The sequence below is a fragment of the Engystomops pustulosus genome, chromosome 4, assembly GCF_040894005.1.
Source record: "Engystomops pustulosus chromosome 4, aEngPut4.maternal, whole genome shotgun sequence".
Classification (NCBI taxonomy): domain Eukaryota; kingdom Metazoa; phylum Chordata; class Amphibia; order Anura; family Leptodactylidae; genus Engystomops; species Engystomops pustulosus.
This window is the reverse complement of record NC_092414.1, coordinates 52,514,363-52,536,032: the sequence shown is the minus strand read 5'-3', so window position 1 is coordinate 52,536,032 and position 21,670 is coordinate 52,514,363. Positions and strand designations below refer to the sequence as shown.

Here is a 21,670-nt window from a genome sequence, read left to right as displayed (position 1 = left end):
GTGATAGCATTATCGAAAACCTCCGATAACGCTATCTTACACTACGGCGGAGTACAGTACAAACACAGGACTGCAGCTCCTAGTCCAGCTACTGCCTATTCAGCTGAACACTGAATGTCTAAAACTAGAACTCCCTTACCTAGGTGTTGGACAGTCCTTAGGGCTACCACTTTTTAGGCTTTTCTATGTGTTTATATGGGTGAATAGAAGAGTGCTGGAATAACCAGACATTTTTGAAGGGCTGCAAACAAGCCTCACTTATCTTTGGTCTGGGTATTTAAATGAAGGTCTAGGACATCAATATGAACCTTTTTATTAAGTGCAGGAAAACCTACTACCAGCTCCAGAGTCCTGTAAAACGGACCTCCACCAATAAGTTATTGATGACCTATCCTATTAATAGGCTATCAAGAAAACTTTTCAAAAACTTATCGTAAGAGCGCATTTTGTGACCAGAGTTCTGTCAGGGACCTCTTCTGGAACATGAAGGGTTATCGGAATCGCACAACCCCTGTGAGACCTATTGCAAAGTTACTTCTTTAATTTTTTGGGATGTTGGGACTGTAAAAAATGGGTTGCAAAGATGTAAGTGCATTAAATTAGAGTTGATTTCTAATGATTTCTCATGCAGTAAAGATGCAGTTATACATTGCTAGATCATTTCTATAGCATACAGATCAGCCTTACTGTAGGCTGTGCCTTACTATGTATACAGTAGAATATATGACTGCAGTTCTCACTTTCTATGCAGCAGAGGCTGCTGGGTGTCTGTACTCACCCTGATGCACATGGCACTGATAATAATAATCAGATAATAACCCTCTATTATGATCCATAAATTGTCCAGTGTCTGGGTGCTGCGGTCCCCAGCTGCCTCCTTACTCTCCTGCATTAATTGCTGCATTACTACTAGACACATCCTCCTCCTCCTCCTCCCTGCTCTCTCCTCTTCTGCTCCTGGACTGCCTGCATGGATTAACTTCTAGCCAGGACCAGCAGACCAACAGGACATGAGACATTGTCACTCCTAATGCAATCTATGCACAAAGACCAGCACAGGAACACATAGGAGACCATCACCTTAAAGGGGGCATCAAACCCCATCATTACAAGGAACCTTCTCAATGCTAGAGGAAGACTCTGCTCTGTGTGATCAACTCTCTGCATAAAAGTTGTGGGAAGCATCCTGTGCCCTGTATTTCAGACCTGAAGAAGACCCTTGCAGGGACCATGAGTGGCTGCTCCAGGAGATGTAAGCACGGGCTCTTCCGTTGTTTCCAGACCCTTTATAAGCTCCTGACAGGTACTCTCCATAAAGGTAAGACAAGGTGTCATTCCCTCCTGCTGGCTGGCTCTGGAGCTATGTACCATGCAGCATGATGCAGGTATTGTATGGGGACACTTATTCCTGGCTCTGATCTGGAGTATGGCAAGTGGTGCAGTCCTGTTACTGTCTGACTAGTGTTAGGGGCTCTGTAGCATCTGCTAGAAATGTTGCATTGCTTCAGGTTGTATATTTGTATTCATGAAGCTTTACAGCCTGTAACATGAAGATGTGTATCTGGTGTGATGGATCAGTTCAGGTGTTAGGAGGATTCAGATGCCTGCTGCTGTATACAGTGACTTATCCTGGATTGGCAGTGGCATTCTGCATGGCATTTTCCTGCTGTTCTGGGATTGTGTGAGCAGCTTAGATGGTAATGTCTTTCATGGCAGAGACTGATCTATGGTATGAATGGTGCTGAATCCATGTGAAAGTCAGTTTCTACTTTCTGGGATCATTATGTTACTCTGCATTTTATGAAAAGAAATGTATTTTATTATATTTCACTAGTTTGTAAAACATGATATTGATGATTTTGTTTGTGGATGTTTTTCCCAATGCACAAAAATATGTATAAATATAATGTAAGACAATAAATCTGGAAATGACTTTATAACCAGCAGTGAGTGAGACTATGAATAAGACTAAGTTCAGACTGTCTCACCAATGATCAGAACAAGTGAATACAAATTTCGCCACCTTCACCAACTACACCACTCCATCAATTTGGCACAGTTAGACTTTACTTTTTTAGCCTCCATCATTCAAGGACCATTGCAGTATCCTTCATAAGTGCCTTAAGGTAAGATGGGTGTTCCCTGGTTGTTTTAACCTACTAGGCTCCACCCACCTGACAGTGGAGAGCTTGATTAATGTATTGGGGGCCAAAACAGGCTGTACTGATTTCTCATGTACAATAGAGTTAAAAAAAAAAATCAACAGAGAATGAAATGAAGTGAAACTTATTAAAGAATGCAAAGAGGTGTAAAGTTATCCTTTAAGTTTCCCTGAATTCTGAAGAAGGAAACAAATACAAAGTTTGTATTCATCAACAAGGGAAACAATGGACACGTGACGTTAGTGTGAAGTATCTTGAGTGCTCTTTTATCAATATTTGTGGAAAGGTTTGCAATAAAATATTTTAAGTAACATAAATATCTAAAATATTGAAATAATAATAATAATAATAATAATTAAGCAATTTCTCCATTGTTAGAATACATTGCTGACATTATTGGACTGTGGACATGTGGACTGCACTGGGGGTCGGTAATGGTGTTCTTTTACCACCTGTACTTGTCATGGGCACAGGACCTCCAGCTACAGGTGTATATCTGGGACTGATAAAATGTAACACATCTAAAATGTTTCTTATTATATGCTACAGTGAAAGCTTATAGGACCTGTGCTGATGGTCATGTGGTTGTTACCCAATATCTATATATCTGTTTGATGCATCAGAACCCTTTACTAATATTCCATGTCAAAATATGGTTAAATGCAGAAGAAGCTCCTGAAAATCGGTGCCCTTTGTATAAAATGAGTAAACCTGTACCTGATTCATTTATACAGCACATTAATCCGAGGCTCTGCTGTGTATATTTATATACTGCATCTTATTAAAATGTATCCGCTTCTCATTAAATGTGAATAATTGAAAATTACAGTTATGATTTCGCTTGCAAAAAAACTATCCTGCAGCTCTGTATCCATCCAATAGATAATCAATGTATATGCTTTTTGTCTTTGGGTTGCAGTCTAGACGGTGGCTGAATAATCATAATTTAGACTTTTGAGATTTTGCCAGAGTGTTTACTGGGGTGGATTTATTTGTGAGTTTCGGTAAACTTTTCAACAAATATTGTCACTTCAATAACTTAAATGATAGGAGTAATTCACATGATATTTCCTTGTAATCCATCATAATCTGCATTGCTCGCACCCAGGAAACTGAAATGAAAAATTCTATGAAAAATGTTAAAGGGAGCAGCTACATTTTGAGGTTCACTTTAACCATAAGAAAATACCATTGCGCCGCTTGGTAGCTGCATCTGATATATTTTTTCACCTGTATGGCTGAGCACGTAGGGCTGTGAATGTTAGTCATAGAGGTTTGCAGCTTTGTATTATTTAGGTATATATCTCTGGGATAATGTCAAACATAGGACTGTGATTTATATGCTTGAATTTAAATAGAATGTTCCATCGTGAACCCAATGTATACTGACAATGTGCAATAGATCAAGTCTGCAAAAGGAGAGACAGGGATTGCGCATTTGTTTTTTTAAATGATGTATTTAAAGGGGTTTGACAGTATGAAGTATTTATCACCTCTTTACATAGAAAACCACATACAGTTTAGTGAGAAAAGAATATCTCAGTGACAATTCATTATGATTAAAAATTCTCTTCAAGCATCATCCTCATCCCAAAACATTGCAATTGTGAAAGGATCCTCGACTTCACACATTTCGGAAGTACCTGATATCATCAATGCCAACATTTGTAGGAGTCCTCTGAAGTTCTAACCCTATGGGGAATGGAAAGTGAACAGAAGGGCCTCCATTCACCTTCAGTAACAAAAACTTTGAAAAATATATAAACTAAGCCTTGCTCAATAGAAGGCTAAGCTGACATTTTGTAGGCATGGAGCCTCAAGTTCAGTCGCTGATTTTCTGTAGCGATGGCAATCCATCCAATTCATAACAAATCCATTTACAGTTGAAAAGTGACATAAATCTTGTGTACAAACTCTCACAAGCCTTACTATGCATACTGGGACCAATTTATCCAAACTTGTATGGCAGTTTTCTGGCATAGAGGTACTGAAGTATTCCTGGAATACAGCAACGCCCGGTGGATGAATGGACTTGCACAGGGCGTCCATGCCCCACAACTACACACTACCTATAGCCTGTGCCTTGAACTGAACTTAGCGATATATCCTCATAATATATTTGGCATGCCCAGGGGGTGGAGCAGCGCTTGATGTCCCAGCATATGATAAATCCCATCCAATCTTCATTTTTATATAGCCATTAAATCTTAAAGAGAACCCGTCACCATGGAAAAGAAAAACATGCACAGTACCTTTTAGATGTCTTTATACATGTTCCACTGATGCCTCTATCTGTGGCATTAGAGCCACCATTCTTTTAAAAAAGACTTTTATTGATGTACTCTGTTCTAGTCATGGACATGGAGAGCTGCAGTATATAGTCTGTATACCCCACCTCCTTACTGATGCTGACATTGCTAACAAAACCCCTATAATGAATGAGAGAGACATGTGACTCTCTGAAGACAGTTCCAGAGGGCAGTGTGAGGTAAATTTATCATATAGCTGGGTCTCCCGATCTCCACCTTTCTGAGGGAGTGGTTAAGGATGTAGCAGGGCTATGTCACACACAGCCCCTGTCTGTCTCTCCCAATGTCCCAGCAAAGGATTGCATAGAATTCCCTACATTTCCTACAGGCCCTGCAGAGGGAAAGTAAAGAGAGCTGCATTTGTCTGCAGTTGAATATTGGCAGAGGGTCCCTGAGTACTAGCTCCATACTGGCAGCATGTTGGTAGCAGTGAGACCTGTCATTCAGGAACAGAGACCCAGAGCAGTGTAAGGTACAATGACTATGCAGGATTCACTTAATATCATTGGACTCACATCAGCTGAGTTGGATATAAGTTTCCAAATTGATTTTTTTTTAAATTGCAGCCATGAAAGGAAAGGAGAATGCTTTGTCACAGTTTTTTTTTTAACAAAGTATTTATCATCGGTGGTTTAATTTTAATGGAAGGCTACCTTGAAGTCTCAAATAGTCAGGATCCTTTACAATAGTAATAAGCTAACCAGTACCATTCTTTTTAATTTACCTCTGTTATAATCTTTGTGTTCTCACACATAGCTGTTTTTTTTAGGATTCAGTTGGTGGACTGTATTTTGCCTTTGGTATGTAACCTTACATAATATATCCTTCTGTACAGCAGCAACCGTGACCTTATTCATTATGTATTTGCAATGAAGGATAATACATCAAGTCTCTTGAGCTGTTGTATGTCTTGTATACTATAAAAACTGATTAATCAAAAAACGCAAAGTGGTTGATCAACTTCCAACACAGAAGTGGATATAGGCGAAATTTAGATACATTTTTGCCATTCTAAAACTCTTTTCTTGTGTTTTCTGCTTTTATACTGAAGGATATAAATTATTCTATCAGCCATAGGCTGGTTATACACATTCAATTATTTTCAGCTGACCCTGCAAGTCTTACAGGAATGGCTAGCTATGATATGTATTTGGGGATGCATGGCTTCACTGGATATGTAGGTTTCATTTTGATTTCAGGACATATGCTGCAGTTCTCTCACAATTCAGAAAACATGCATGCCTGGACAAGAAATACAATAAGCTTACAGTAGGCAAATGAGTTTTGTGGTGACCGCTATTGTAAATGTACGGCCTATTCCATGACCAAGCCAATTCTCAGCTGTGAAAATAGTTCAGGATAAGACATACTTTGCTTTTTAACAGATTAGTTGCATGGTCCGTTAAAACTATGGCCATGGAGACTGATCCAATTAAAAGTAAGGCATTTAGTACAAATGTGTGCTGTCCATTGAAAAAGGCGGACAATCCACAACCCTTTTTCACAGTCATGGACAAGAACCCCAAGTCTCAACACCTTTCTTCCCCTCCCTTCAGTCTTCTCCGATCAACCTCAAGTTTCCAGCATGAGTTTACTGAAGAGACACAGAGTTTGTTAGACACACATTTTACGTGTGCTTTATTTTTGGCATTTTTGAACCTGTATTTATATCAAGGGAAGAAATATTCCTGCACACATTGTGTCGCGAAATGTTTTTCCTCAGAGAACATCTGTAGGACAATCAATGTGGGCTGTTAGGAGTTTACAGAAATGGTATTATGGCACGTAGGAGTCAGCCATGATGATAGGGCTCTGTGATACAAAATAGTCGGTACTGATGATAGGATTCCAGAGCAGCGCGGACCAGAGGCAATGGTTTATATTCTGCACAGCACTATTGTTGGAGTTAATGGAGAAACCCTGCTGCTGGTTTCAATGAACCATTTACCCCTTATCACACTGAACATAACCTCTGGCTACTAACAAAAAAAAAAACTATATGAGAATTGAACACTATTTCAAACACGTGCTGACAGCGAGTATATATGCTTTTCTCAAGAATGTCTGATAATCTATTTTTTTCACATCAAGCACCAGAGATAACTGTTCTTGTTTTGTTGTAATAGTGTAACTTCACAATCCTGCTTTGTGATAATTTGTTATAGCTGTGTTCTGATCCAAGACGTAAGATTTTGTATTTACTGATATGTGATTAATTTTTTAATTTTTTTTTTTTTTGTTAAAGTGTTTTTTTTAATTTTGCATAAAAAAATCCTGGAGTGTTTTTTTTTTTTTGAAGCCAGGGATTTGTCAGAATGTCTCATACACTGTCAGCAGTCAATAATGGATGGTCAATGCCGGAGCCAGTGACATCAACATCAGAGAAGTATAGCTTTTACTCTATTGTGCCCCAAATGTTGACCCTGAAAAAACAGAAAACCGCTTTGATATAGTATCCTTGTAGTTAAAATGGTGAACATGGTAATAATACTAACACCTCAGACAGACTCAATTTTCTTTTTCTTTGGTAGCCGTGCTACTAGTGGTACCCACATAGCTCTCTCCATGGCTAAATTATTTCTCTACCTCTTCTCCTGGAATACAGGTCATTTTACAAACCATTGGTACCTATGCATTGTGCGAAGTTCTGTATGTTTCCTCTTCCCTCTACTTGGAATTCATAAAAATGTAGTGAAATTGGACAGTTCATCAAGACAGAAACATGTTGGGCAACAGCTTTGCATTTAATTCATATTGAGGTAGAAAAAGATAATATAAAACAGGACTAGACCCTGGGTCAGGATAGTAGGTAATCCCCCACCACCATTCAGTACTTCAGCTGTTCAACAAACCATGTATTTTAGACAGTGTAGTCTAAGAGGAGAACTGTAACATCAATTGTGATTGTATTACATCTTGTATAGAATTCTTTGGAGATAGACCAGGGGTCTCAAACTTGGGTAGCTAAATGAACTGCATAAATCTGAAGGTAAAAGCACCATATAGGAAGTGAAGGGAAGCTAAGCAAATGAGTTTGAGGTATGAGAAACAATCCAAAAGTAAGCAAATGTTGAGCTATTGTCAAAATATGGCCAAAGGAAGGGTAAAGTTGTGAAATTATTAGGAAATTGAGGGAATATTTTTTATACTTAAAGTAATATTCTGGAACATATCCTCAGAAAAGATCATCAATTTTAGAGTGGCAGGGGAATGGAACCCCAAAGCACACTGATCAGTTGTTTGAAGAAGGCAGAGCACTCAGGTAAGTGCTTCTTCCACTTCTCAGGCCTGTACTTCACATCCGTCAGTGATATGGCCTGTTTGTATTTCAGACCCCTTCAAGTAAATAATTTCAATACCAAGCATAGCCACTATACAATGAATGGCGCTGCAACTGGTTGACTGTAAAGACACCACATTGCTTTTCTGAACAGGGTGTCCTAATAGCTCCATGTGGGGTGCTGATCATGAACTATTCACTTATGCTAAGTATAGACGATCAATGAAAAAAAAATTCTGGAATTCTTTTAACTATTTATTCCTGCAGCTTTCCACTAAAAATGATAGATTTTATAGGAAATGTAAGATGTTTACACAACAGAAAAGGAAAAAAAAGAAAACAAGGAATGAAAAAAAGGAAAAAAGATTAAGTATATTTGAGCAATGATTATAGTTTTTTTTACTGCTGATGGATTGGAAACTGAAACTATTATTAATGATGTAACTGGTGAATTATTGATGAAGCATACAATTTATTCTGTGGTTATTATTTTGTGGTTGTATCTAGATATTGTATGTGATAACTAAGACTGGTTAACACATCTTCCTGAACAAAATAAGGGGGGAAGAAAAGAAGAAGAAAAGGAAACAGCATGATCTCAGTAAGCTCTTATGTTGTTTCCCCTACTAGAGGCAACTGTTGTGCAGGAGGGAGGTTGTTTGATTTCACCAGATGTTTTACCTTACAGGTTGAGCATTTTTATGTCTAGTCTAAAATTGGTGCTAATCACTTTACATTTCTACATCAGGGAAGTCATTTTTGCCTAAAAATAAGTTCCAATAGCCTATAGCAGTGATGGCGAACCTATGGCACGGGTGCCAGAGGTGGCACTCGGAGCCCTTTTTGTGGGCACCCAGGCCTTCACCCCAACAGAGAGTCTGCCAGCTAGGACTCAAGGTTTTCTCCTGTGATCCAATACAGCCCAGGATGTGCCATGCTCAGCGCTATTTGGCTGGCAAGACTAAAGGAGGAGCAAGAAGGTGTGGATAGAGATGGATTGTTATTGGAGCTCCTGCTCTGGGTCCCCTGATCCTTCCTCTTCAGGGGACCCTGGAGGGAAGCTACAATCCAAATTTCTCCATCTTTCTATTGTATTGGTGAACTCAGGATGCCAATACGATTAAAACATGTGATTCACCAGGGATCAATCAGTTACTGCTTAAATTGTCATGTTGGCACTTTGCAACATATAATTGGGTTTTGGTTGTAGCTTGGACACTCTGTCTCCAAAAGGTTCGCCATCACTGGCCTATAGCATGTTCATCTAAAAATGTATTTGTCAGCAATATGAATAAATCCATTGCTTTTAAATAAATTATTTACAATACCTACATTACCACAGCAGCATGTGGTGAGTCCCGGGGAAGGGGGTCAGTTCAAACGTCAGGAATCATCTTCTCAATCCCTTCTCCCCTCCTCTTCACTAACGGCCTTCGCACCCCCTCCCTCAGCATCTCCTCTGCTCCCTGAGTGAGGAGTAGGGGAGGAAGGATGGAGGAGAAGGCAACTTGTGCCATTTGTACCTCCTCTAGCATCAGGACTTATCACTTGCTACTGGCAAGGAGCCAGGTAATGTAAAATAATCAATGAGAAAGCACTGGTTTTATACATAATTGCTGACAAAGGCATTTTTTTGAATGAACATGCCATGGGCTATTGGAACCTATCTTGGGTTAAAAATTGAATTAAGATTACATCAATTTAATGCATCATTTAACCAATAAAGGTCAAAAAAGCTTCACTAAAGGTGATCTGTTCAATGCAAAAAAGGTACCCCGTGGTCTTATAAGACCCAGTTGCAACATTGAGAAAAATTTGTAGTAAAGGGTTTCATCTTTGAACTGCTGCTTCCTTGGGTCGTCTGATGTAGGATGTAGGTGTATGAGCCCATAAAAAAGAGTTGTTTGAGGAGCGCCACTGAGTAAAACTTAGGCCCCTTTCACACTTGTGTCTTTCACGCACTGTTCTGCGCATGCTTTTGACACACAGAACTTGCATTGCAACCTGACCCATTGTAATCAAAGGGTCTTTTCAGACTTGCATTTTTTGTCACGCACACATGCATGTTTAAATCTCAGCATGTTCAACTTTTTCAAGTCACGCGCATGAAAAACGGACCATACAAGTTTATGGAGATGCATCAAAACGCATTACACTCTGAGACACATGTAAGTGCAATGCGTTTTTCATGCATCAATTGCCATAGAAAAGATAGAGTTCAGTCCTGAGTGCTTTTCATGCGTGTTATCTGCGCGTGAAAAACGCATTGAAATTGCATTGAAAACGCGTGTGAAAAACTGAGACACTGAACAAACTCTGACTGAAAACTGATTGAACTCTGATGCAAAATATCAGTTTTTCACGGATCGCACCCTGATCAGACTCTGACGTGATCTGCAACACAAGTGTGGAAGGGGCCTAAGAGTGTATCACATGGATTAATAATACAAAATCATTTATTAGAATAATTACAGTAAAACATTACTGACCCACATCGGTTCTTCATCTGGCCAGGAATGTATACCACCTTTACATGAACCACATCTCCTGTTATAGCCTGATACAGCACTTTTCCATACAGCGGTGTCGCCACAATGGCGCCCTAAGTGCTCTTTCCTGGTTTAATTCCAACCCTCCCTCATAGACACTAGATCCATAGCCATGTCCTATATGAAGCCATGAAATAAATGAATCCCCCTCTTCCTACCATAGACCCCTAATAAAGTAGTATTAACCCCTCCATTTCCTTAACCATAATTTAGCTACGGTAATTCTTTTCACATTTTCTGCTATCTTGAACCCTATAGTTTGTTGCATTTTGTACAGTAAAATACAGTTATAAGGAAAAAAAAAACCTTTGATCCTAAAAATGAAATGATGCTCATGGTTAGACGGATTTCACATTCCATTAATTCTGCATAAATATGGCCGCTGTATTAACCTTTGGAACTGTAGCTCAATTGGTTAGCATCTCTCTTCATTATAGATCCATTTCTCTTCTTAACTAGAATGAGTATTGATCTTTCTAGTCATACAAACACTGAGGTGTTAGAGAATATTGTCCGTGTAATATAGTTAGCAGTAAAAATTAATGACCAAACCAAAGCTGTGTTTAGCCTGATTTATGACATTTTCAAGTAGGATGGAATAATACCTGACATTATCTGCTGCTGTAAAGTGGCAAGTGATGTTCATAAACATTGAGACCTGCCATCATGAAGTAAACAGAATCCAATAAGATATCTCCCTGGATATTCAAGTCTACATCAATATATTTTACAAGCAAACCTCATATATTTCTTGGAACACCAAGAACCTTTGAACTATTCATGTTAAGATAAATGAAGAAAAGAATGTTACGTTTCTTGCCGTAAGCCATCTTAATTAAATAGTCACAAACTTTTCAACAAACTTTTTATACATCAATAGTAAAAGTGAATACAAACAACTTTGTAATACTTTGCATGAGAGAATTTTCCCTTCTGAATAAATGAGATTTTCTTTGAATTGCTGAATTCAGAAGCTTACTATTAACACATTAAAAGAAGAGCTATAGAGAGACAGGATCGAAGTTACAAAAATAAAAAATATTTAGTCTAATTTGGCCTATATTAATCATTAATGCTGCTTTGCAAGATACTTGTAGCCACATGTTGATAAAGAGGATTGCAGTGCTACTTTGCTTATAAAATAAAGATTTATATACATGTAAATGAAGCAAAGTGCTTTGGATGGTGTGACCAGAGCCCCTCTTGTGATGTCACGGCTCTCTACAAAAATCTCATGGCCACAGTGCACAAGAAATCGTGTAAAAGGGACTGCTGAGAAGTACGAAGCAGCAGTACTGGTTATCTAATTAAACAATAGGTTTTCTTTAAAGGGAACCTGTCATCAGGAATTCCCAATGAGACATAATGACAAGTTCTCATAGGCAGTTTTATACTAATAACCAAACTACTTATAATAAACATTATTGATTCCATTAAGTTTTAAAAGGATATAAAAGAATACCTGGCTCACTGCCAACCAAGCGCATCAAGTCATTGTAGGTCATTTATCTTTATTTTTCTTCCTGATTTTTCTGTCTTTTTTTGAGGCATTTTTTGGCACATTGCAATTTTTGCAACTTTTTGGGGACATTTTGAAATGTTTGTTTTTCGTCAGTAAGATACATTTATTCCAGACCAAACCATACTTAAGGAAAACTTAGAAAATGGAAAAAAGTGACTTGAGACATTTGTGCGACATTTGTAACAAACGTCTCAAAAAAAAGATCTGAAGAAAACAAACTCATTTAACACAAGGAAAAAGTGAGATTGATAAATTACAAAAGAATCAGATGGAAAAACTAGCCAAAACACACAGCGATAAGATAAATGACCCCCATTGAGTCTCATGCAGAGCTGATCTTATGCTGCAAGGAAATCTTTATCAGCTCCTGTCTGGGTGAGGGGAGTGGAGGAGGGAGAGAGCTACGAGAGTGCGGATGATTGAGTCATGCGTGGAACAGACACCCCCATGACTCCATCCTCTTTGATGGCAGGGGACCCGGTATACTGTTATACTTTTATATATTTCATATAACTAAGTGGAACTAAGAAAATTTATTAGAAAAGCAAATGTGGAATTAGTATCAAACAGCCTATGGGAACCTAATTGCCCATCTGATTTTCTAGTAAATTTTCTTAGTTCCCTTTAAAGATAATCTAACACCTCCTTGAGCCATAAACACAAATCACCACACGTAATAGATGCCCTCCTCAAACCATGGGGCGTCACTTCCTCTCACATCACAAGTGACGTCACGTCAAGATCGGAAGTAATGGTGCAGCGCTGGTACCTGAGGAGAGTAATTACTCTTTCTTTTTTTCACACTACTGCCCAATACAGGCGGTCCCCTACTTAAGAACACCCAACTTACAGACAACCCCTAGTTACAAACGGACAACTGGATGTTGGTAATTTATTGTACTTTAGTCCTAGGCTACAATGATCAGCTGTAACAGTTATCACAGGTGTCTGTAATGAAGATTTAGTGTTAATATTGATTCTTATGACAACCCAACATTTTTAAAATCCAATTGTCACAGAGACCAAAAAAGTTCTGGCTGGGATTACAATGATAAAATATAAAGTTCCGACTTACATACAAATTCAACTTAAGAACAAACCTACAGACCCTATATTGTATGTAACCCGGGGACTGCCTGTATTCCCAGAATACCTCTTCAAGCTTGACTTATTCTATATACTTTGATTATAAAATAAGTCAGAGGAGGAATATTAGTTGACAAAGATATGTTCTGTCCATAAATTATTATTATTGTTCTTTTCAGTCATGCTAGAATTGAACTATTAGAATATATACAGCCTAATACAATGTAGAAGAGGGGAAATCTCCATATGAAACTTGCATTTGCCAAATTAAAATGAAATAGAAGTGAAAATTTGATAACTTTTGTAGAAACCTTGGACTGTGCACTAGTTCTTCAGATGACTGCTTTATGTCTGTGCTGGCTACCATTGTATCTCTAGATGACATGAATCATTAGCTGTGATTAGAGTTCTTCATTATCTCTAATACTTAAGAAATGTGATGTGTCCTTTGTACATAACTAGATGTGCAAACACTGTTCCCATTTGATATTACCATATCCCTAGATGATGATCGTACGACCTGATATATTCTGCTTGACAAATAGAAGAACAACTTTATACACTGGGGGACAGTATTAAGTTTGTAATGAGTTCTGGTGCCACCAGAGCTAATGGACACTGAACTTTTATGGGAAATACAGATCACTGAAATATTTCTTAATGTTGTTACTTTAGGACAATCAAGATTATTAAATTCAAAGCGTCTCATAGTACTTAAAGGGGTTTTCCCACAAATACAAGTTAGGCCCTATCCACAAGCCCTGCTATTCTTGTTTTTTGTTGTTTGTTGTGGACATATAGTCTACACGGTAAGTTTTAATTGCTCTTACCTAACGTATTTGATATTTTCTGAGCTTTTTTAGTTCACTGCTTCCTCTGGGAACAAAAAGCGATTGAGCTGGACTTTTATTGATATAGCAAACTGGAAAGGTCATAGGAAGCAATTAATTATTTAACATAACAATCTGTCAGATATTTTGTGTATTAAGCAATAAATGACATAGAAGTGCATATAGATCAGTTCTGCAGAATGTACATTCTTTTTTCTAATCCTAAATCTAATATGATGTGAATTCTGGTCTGTTTTTGGATAGCAGTATGTTACATCAGATTTTTGGCCTAAACCAGGAGCACCCACATATCTTTGTATATTTACTGATCCTTATGTTACAAAATACTGATAGATTTCAGACAGCTTTAGTGTAATCACATTGTACAACAGCTACAAACCCCAATGACCCTAGGTAACAGAATCATATATCCCTATAATGTGGTAGTTTCGAGTTATTAGACCTGCATTCAGGTTCCATTTGTGGCTGTGATACAGAAGCTATATGACGGCGCTTCACGGCTGTCTAAATGAAGTCTTGTGTTTGTTTAAAAGGGCAGAAGTTTGCTTAACTGTATTAGGTACATTTATACAGTAATAAAAGTGGAAAAGTGGGATTTTTATCTACATCTAACAATCCTAGCCTATGATTTTAAACACCAGTACGTTCGGTTCTGCAACACTTAAAACCACAATCCTTTATAATTGAAATATCAGGTTTTTATCTTTAATATGATTAGAGACGCATCTTTCTATGTACTATGGAGCCCAAGATATGGCCTTTGGAAATGGCACTTACACTTCAGCTGGGGATACCCCCATAGTGGCTGACTAATGCGGCCTAGGGGACACTGTGCTTGATATGGGGGCTGGAGGGCTGACCTACAGCCTGGCAGGTCTTCAACAGGTGGTGTGTGCAAGAAATAAGTAGAGAGAAGCTGATGTACTGATTCTCCCTGGGGCAACCCCTGAGTGTCTTTAGGATGAGTTCCTGGGTAATGGATGGGGAAGCCCGTGGTGGTGACAGCCAGTATCCAGGGATCAGACAGAGGCAACAATGTGCAAATCAACGTACAGTTCTTTATTGAACAGCAGGCAACGGCCAAACATAACAGCAGTAGATTCTGTGAGCTGGTGGGATGTAGCTGGTCCGCAGGAAGGTTACTCTCAGCCTTGTAGGAGATGCAGGCTGGGTTGATGTAGTGGGAACTGTGTCTAATAGTGGAAAATGCAGTTCTGGGCTTGAGTCTCCTTACTTACCCTCAGGTATCAGGCAGCAACCTGAGATGCCTCTTCTTCCTGGTGGTGGGTCTGGACAGCAGCTCTGGAGGGATCAGCACACTGGACCTGCTTCTCTATCTGCTGACTGGATTTCAAGACCATGGGCTTCCACCCAGCAGAGGTTTTATACTCCCCTGGTCAGGTGGTAGCACTCCTCCAACCAGATTACAGCTTGATTTACAGGTACCTAATTGGACAATACAAAAATCATCATTAACTGTTGCCTTTTCAGGCAGAACCCACAGCTGCAATTACACAATGTCTAGATTCCAGAACCTTCCAAGAGAGGTGATCAGTCTCCCTAACAGCTCCTGACCTGGAGAGGGCACTATTCACAACTTCCCACCTGCCTATGAATTGGCAGAGATGTTGCACAGTCATATTTGGCAAAAAACAGTGGATCCTTGTTGGTACATTATAAGCTCAATGTGGTAGTTTCAAGATGCAATCTGTCAGAGAGACTTGATTTCTGGCACTGCAGAGAGTATCACAACAATTCGCAATTTTGCAAAAACAAAGATTCGGATTCCCAACACTCCATGACACTTGTATTTATTTCAGGGGGTTAGTTCATTAAACAAAGAATACAGGCAGCCTGTTCTTAAGAACACCCGACTTACAGGAGTCCCCTATTTACAAACAGACCTCTGGATGCTAGTAATTTACTGTACTATAGCTATAATAGTTATCACAAGTGTCTGCAATTTAGCTTTATTGTTAATCCTGGTTCTTATGACAATCCAACAATTTAATTATCACAGAGACCAAAAAATTGGTTGGGGTTACAATTACAGTTTTGACTTAGATACAAATTCAACTTAAGAACAAACCTACAGAACCCATCTTGTATGTAACCCGGGGACTGCCTCTAGATACAATATATAGGATTGATATAAAACAGGTGTCTAATAGTGTCTATAAATGTGGACCACACAGATCCAAGGGTGCGTGACACAAATGTATCACAACCATAAGTAAGTAAAAAAGCAACCTAACCCCATACAACAAAAATTAAACATACAGATAATTCCACATAACAAACACATTAGCAGCATAGTTTCCACCATAGTTTCCAGCATAGTTTCACTCTGATGATTCCTTTCTTTCATATTTACTCTGAGTTTCTTTAGGACCCTGGTTCCTACACCATTTTTAAGGGTTTATTTATTACATTTTTACATACAAAATCAATAAAAGACAAGAAAAAAGTAAACATATAACATGTTACAAAATTTATCCCCAATCCAAACCCCCCCCCCCCCTCATTCTATGTATACACAGGTAACAAGCATTATAAGCTACTACAGGTAGCAATAAAAATCTTTCTCCTCTGTCTCTACCATAACAGTGTTTGTTATCGGCTTGATGCTTTTTGTGTACTAGTGTGAAGACTAGTCTCTTTCTGATTTCCTTTTACCTGTCCGCTCCACTACCCAGAAGTTGCCAAAGTAAGTCTTCCCTTCAACTTTGTAGGGTCTATGAGTGTCCGTTTCCTTTGGATCCAAATAGCAGGTTCACCCTTTTAAGGTGGCCTTATCTGCGTTACAGCCATGGCTCGCAGGTATGTTGCAGGGTGAGTTCGCCATGATTACCCAGTATGAAGGTTTGTGCCAAGTCTGGTTGTGGTTGCTCTGCTGCTGGACAGGTTCGTGACAGGTGCACAGTATATTTTAAATATATTACATTGAACATAGATGAATACCCATATTACAAAAACTTTCTCTTAAAGAAAAGTGTCTAAAAATAGTAAGACCCTTCTGCCAAAAATCCACCACATATATACCAATATAGCTGTCATGTATAAACATAGCCTCACATCATTTATAAAAATGTGCATAGAAACCTAAAGAAGATAGCAAAAATGACACTTACAATTTTTTTACAAATGTATAATACCGTATATACTTGTGTATAACCCGAGTTTTTCAGCATGTGCTGAAAAACCTCACCTCGGCTTATACACGAGTCAATAATAAAAGAGTAAAAAAAAAATTAATACTCACCCTCTGGTGTCGTATTAGTCGCAAAGTCGTGTCTATGCGATCTGCCGGCCGTCGCACACTATGATGCGGTGGTGTCACGTGCTAGAGAAGAGAGAAGAGGAGCCGCGATGGGCAGGTTGTATGCTAAATGGGGGCAGGCTGTATACTACATGGGTGCAGGCTGTATGCTACATGGGTGCAGGCTGTATGCTACATGGGGGCAGGCTGTATACTACATGGGGGCAGGCTGTATGCTACAGTGGGCAAGCTGTATACTACATGGGGAAGGCTGTATACTACATGGGGGCAGGTTGTATACTACATGAGGGCTGGCTGGCTGTATACTACATGGGGGTTGGCTGGCTGTATACTATACCCTCGGCTTATACTTGAGTCAAAATGTTTTCCCAGTTTTCTGTGGTAAAATTAGGGGTCTCGGCTTATACTCGACTATATATGGTAGTTATATTCAGCATTTTACTTATGTGAATAACAAATTTTCGATTTGTTTTTGCAAAATAACAAAACGAAACATTTGTGGCAATCTCCAATTGTAGATTGGCAGCTGAACTAGATGTAAATGCACAAAATATTTGGAATGGATGATAGAAAATAAATAATTCAGACATCGTTATTGTGATATAAGGAACTGACAGGACATCTTTCACTGAACCTTCAGAAAATGCTGCACACAATGTTTCTGGAGCGTAGAAAGATAAATAAGATTAGTTCAAGAAAGCATTAAAAAGAAATGCCTGTAATAAAGAGTAGACTGGTATATGGCCATTGTGATTTACCTGCAAAACAATGTTTGCAAGAAATGATACAGAAAAATGCAATTTCTGATGTTTGCTCTGAATTGCTGCAGGATATATTGGCGCTGTATAAAAAGGATTATTATTTCAAGGCTAAAGCTGTGAGGACACATACTGTAAAACAAATGTTTGCTGAAATGGATGATTTTGATGATTTCAGCCAAAGATTATTTAGTTATCAAATTGCAACAATCATTCACAACGTGTAGTTTGTTGTCTGCAAAAAATGTGATATGTCAGATTCAACTTTTGTAGGTAGATGACGCTAGTTCATAAAGTTAATTGGGCAGTTATCATTCTTTACATTCCAGTTTTATTTGGCAGGAATATAGCGAAGGTTATAGCACAAATCTGCGCCCAGCAGGATTATGCGGCGGATATGCTGAGTGTATACAGTGCGATGTGCGCCGACGGGGAACATCAAGACTGGCAAATGATGTGACAGCTCTTAGAAATTCCCCCATAGTCAAAATGTGACGCACAAACAACCTGAAGCGCAATTGATCAACCTTGTTCTAGCTGCTACTTACAGAAAGTGTGTATCCAGCTTGAATTCAGATTGTGTGTTATGTAGTGGTTAGTGAGAAACTAATTTTTTTGGTTTAACACCTACACCATGTATATATTACATAAAGAAAATAATATTGAAAAATCTCATTTGCATTTTACATTCGCAAATTTCAGATGCAGCACCTCCAGTTTGAGTTTTTGTAGGCTCCGTATTCCAAAGAAAGATAGGACATGTCCTATCTTTTCCCAGGGTAGGAAATGGTACAAGTGCGGCACCATACCGCTCCCGTACAGCGTCGTGTGCGCACATTGCTGTCTATGGGGGCCGTATATATGTCCCCCATACGGCTGTGTGAATGCAGCCTAAATCTGCAAAAGAGCTTTTAGATTGAAAAATCTAGATGGGTCACTGCTTTTAACATTCCTTGATGATGTTTCCTTTTAATGTTCTGCTTGTTTTCAGGACACCCCTGCACCTCAGCGTTTACCTGTGTACACCCGAAATGTGACCCATTGACATTAACACTGACACAACTGACATTGACACAACAGTAGAGACCAGGTTCCCATCACTGAAATATGGGACCTTTTAAAGGGAAGAATATATATATTGTAGGAGATTAGCTCCGGGGATCGTCGTCTCCTAAGCAGACTACCAGCACACACAGGGAATTCACACAATGTGAGTAAGGTTAAGACTGGCCTCGGCCAGCTTTATTTGGCAGTACACAAACTCAAAACATAAAATAATACCTAAGCCTCTCCGGCACTGACTATACATCGAGGTTCCCTACCTCACCAGGTGCTGGCCTACTGCCAGCCACCCCAAAAACACAGTAACAGTTCACTGCCACCGCTCCACAGGCCTTTGCCGTAGCCTGTCTCTTCCCCAGGGTGGAGCCCAGTGTGAAGTCTGCCCCATGTATTAGTGCAGCCCCTCCAGCTGAAAACTAATCAACTTAATTAGACAGACCCAACTTTTCCAGGTCTGTCTTCTACTCAGCTTTTCATAAGGCAAAATGCACATTTTACGCCCAAAAGCTTCTCTAGTGGCAGCCACCCTGCCACATATCCTCCCCCTGTGATCAAGGCCGTAGGCCTGATCAATAAGCTTAATTCTCCCTCCGGGGTCAAAGCTCCTATATTGGGGTCTAATCCCTACGGTTCCTAAAAGCACTGTGGAGACCCTACTATCTTCTACATCTTCTATACCTGGAAAATGACAGCTTTTTTCCTTAACTGCAGGAGACACAGACAGCTCAAAATTAGTCCCAGCATCTCTTCCTTCACACAACTGATCATCTTCAATCATGTCTCTATTAACAATGATAGATTTTCTTCTCCTCTTTCTCTTGCCTTTTACTGGAGACTCCACATACCCCTCAGGGCTTGGCATGGTTAGGCCCCATCTCTTCATCACCTTGTGGATGCCGTCACACCGGTTACCATCCACTGAGGCATATGCACTGTGCTTTTTCCCCTTAGCATTGCACACGACACGCACGGGTTTGCCCGTTTTCCAGTCTTCAGCTTCGGCACCTTCTTTGTCATTGAAGGGGGCATTACCATTCAGAACCAGGGCACGATTCACATTGGTGAGCTTCTGGTCACATGTCTGCAAAGCTGTGAGCTTGCTACCTCTGAGGTCACAACCTCCGCTCTCGGTGTAGGTGAAACTCATCTCAACATCAGCATCATCCTCATCACCTCCAGCTAACACTTCGGACTTCGGACCCAAGTCCTGGCATGGACTTTCCACAATGGCAGCCTTAAGCTCTTCATGGCTTGCACTAGGTTCCTGGCTGACCTCTTCCTCGGTCAGTCCTTCATACGCCTTGCCGGCCAACACCTCAGTCTTCACCGAGTCTTTCCTGTGTAGGAATTTCGAGGGCTCTGTTGACATTATATCAGACACCGTCTCCTCACATCCACTGCAGTCATCACCCGGTATATCTTCAAGGCACTTCTCACCATCCAGACCATCTTCACTTTGGCTCTTCAGATGATCAGGCAGATCTACCGTTGGGTGCAGCTGTCCTGGAGTCTCTGTAGGGCCCATCTGGGTATTCCTCCACTTGCCCAGAGAATGCTGGCATGCACTATGACAGAGGCAAGACGACAGAGCTTCCACACGTACACAGCAACTCGGCTGGTCCCTTTGTTGCAGACTTGGCGCCACTTCAACCTTCTCCACAGGTTCAGCAGGCTGAGACAGCTCTTCACCTGTCTTCGGGAGGTAACCATCAACCCATTCTTCGGATTTTCCCAAGACTGTATTCAGGCTACTGGTTACAAGCGATCCCACTTGGGTGGCCATCACGGTTGAGACTACAGACTTAGTCACACCCAGACCGCCTTGTCCTGCACCAGCTTCCCAGCCCAATATATCGGACGTCGCACCTGTAACAGTGTCTCGGGCACCAGTCACTGTATTTGTCTTCAATACGGCTTTTCCAGTTGGCTGCTGAAGAAAAGCCAGGTTGGACTCCTGTTTCCCCAAACCTTTGCAAGCAAAGTCATTACTTGTGGCAACCGGTGTCTCCAGAATGCCTATGAGAGGCCTTGATCCAGTCACTGTAACGTCAGTCAAGGGCTTCTCCTCCTTCTCAGCAACATCACGATCACTGCGGATGCATGGGCGACCTTCCCTCACAGAGTTGTAGACTGCACTCACCACACTGCAGGCAGAACTACCAAAGGGCTGGTGCATCACATGTTCCACCACCTTCTGGGGATCTGGGGTCCCCTCATCCGTAGGTGTATGATTAAGAGTGGCGCTTCCACCCTGTTCACACACAATTTCAGTCAGCACGCCATCATGCGTATTCTGCGGTTCATCAGCAGGTGTACAGGGGTCTGGTTTACGCCTGGTCTCCTTCCTAGGACACTTCTGGTGCCACATCACGACAGAACACACCTGGAGGTCGGCATCACCATTTTGGCACTTTCTTTTGTTCCCCGAACACGTACACATGTGAACCTCCCATTCACTTTTCTTTGCAAACACTGTATCACAGAAAGGACAGTACGAGATATCAATCTTCAACTCATGTTTCTGTAATATATGTCTCTTTAGGTCATCTTTTCTTCTATAAGACACGTGACAATTGTAGCATTTATACCAGTTATTCCGCAAACCAGTATTCACATGACGCTTCAGTTTATTGATGCTTCTTCTGGCCTTGTTCACACACGAACTCAGTACATCAATCTCCTCAGAAGCCTCAGGTGTATCAGATGTCAGGTCTCCCCCTGACATTTCCTGAACACTGATGTGAGACTCCTCCACAGGTGACTGACACAGGCTATCCTCACCTCCTGCAGGTTCTGAGCGAGTAGCTGCTT

General features: G+C 40.2%; 1 protein-coding gene across 1 annotated transcript in view; it reads left to right on the top strand.

Annotated features, from left to right (window-relative positions):
- The first annotated feature begins 990 nt into the window (after positions 1 to 990).
- KCNIP1 (potassium voltage-gated channel interacting protein 1) overlaps positions 991 to 21,670 on the top strand; it is a 262,914-nt gene continuing 242,234 nt past the window's right edge. The window contains exon 1 of the mRNA XM_072145907.1: positions 991 to 1,318. Within this exon, the coding sequence (XP_072002008.1) occupies positions 1,231 to 1,318 (88 nt within the window). The 5' untranslated portion in view covers positions 991 to 1,230. The remainder of the gene's footprint in view (positions 1,319 to 21,670) is intronic.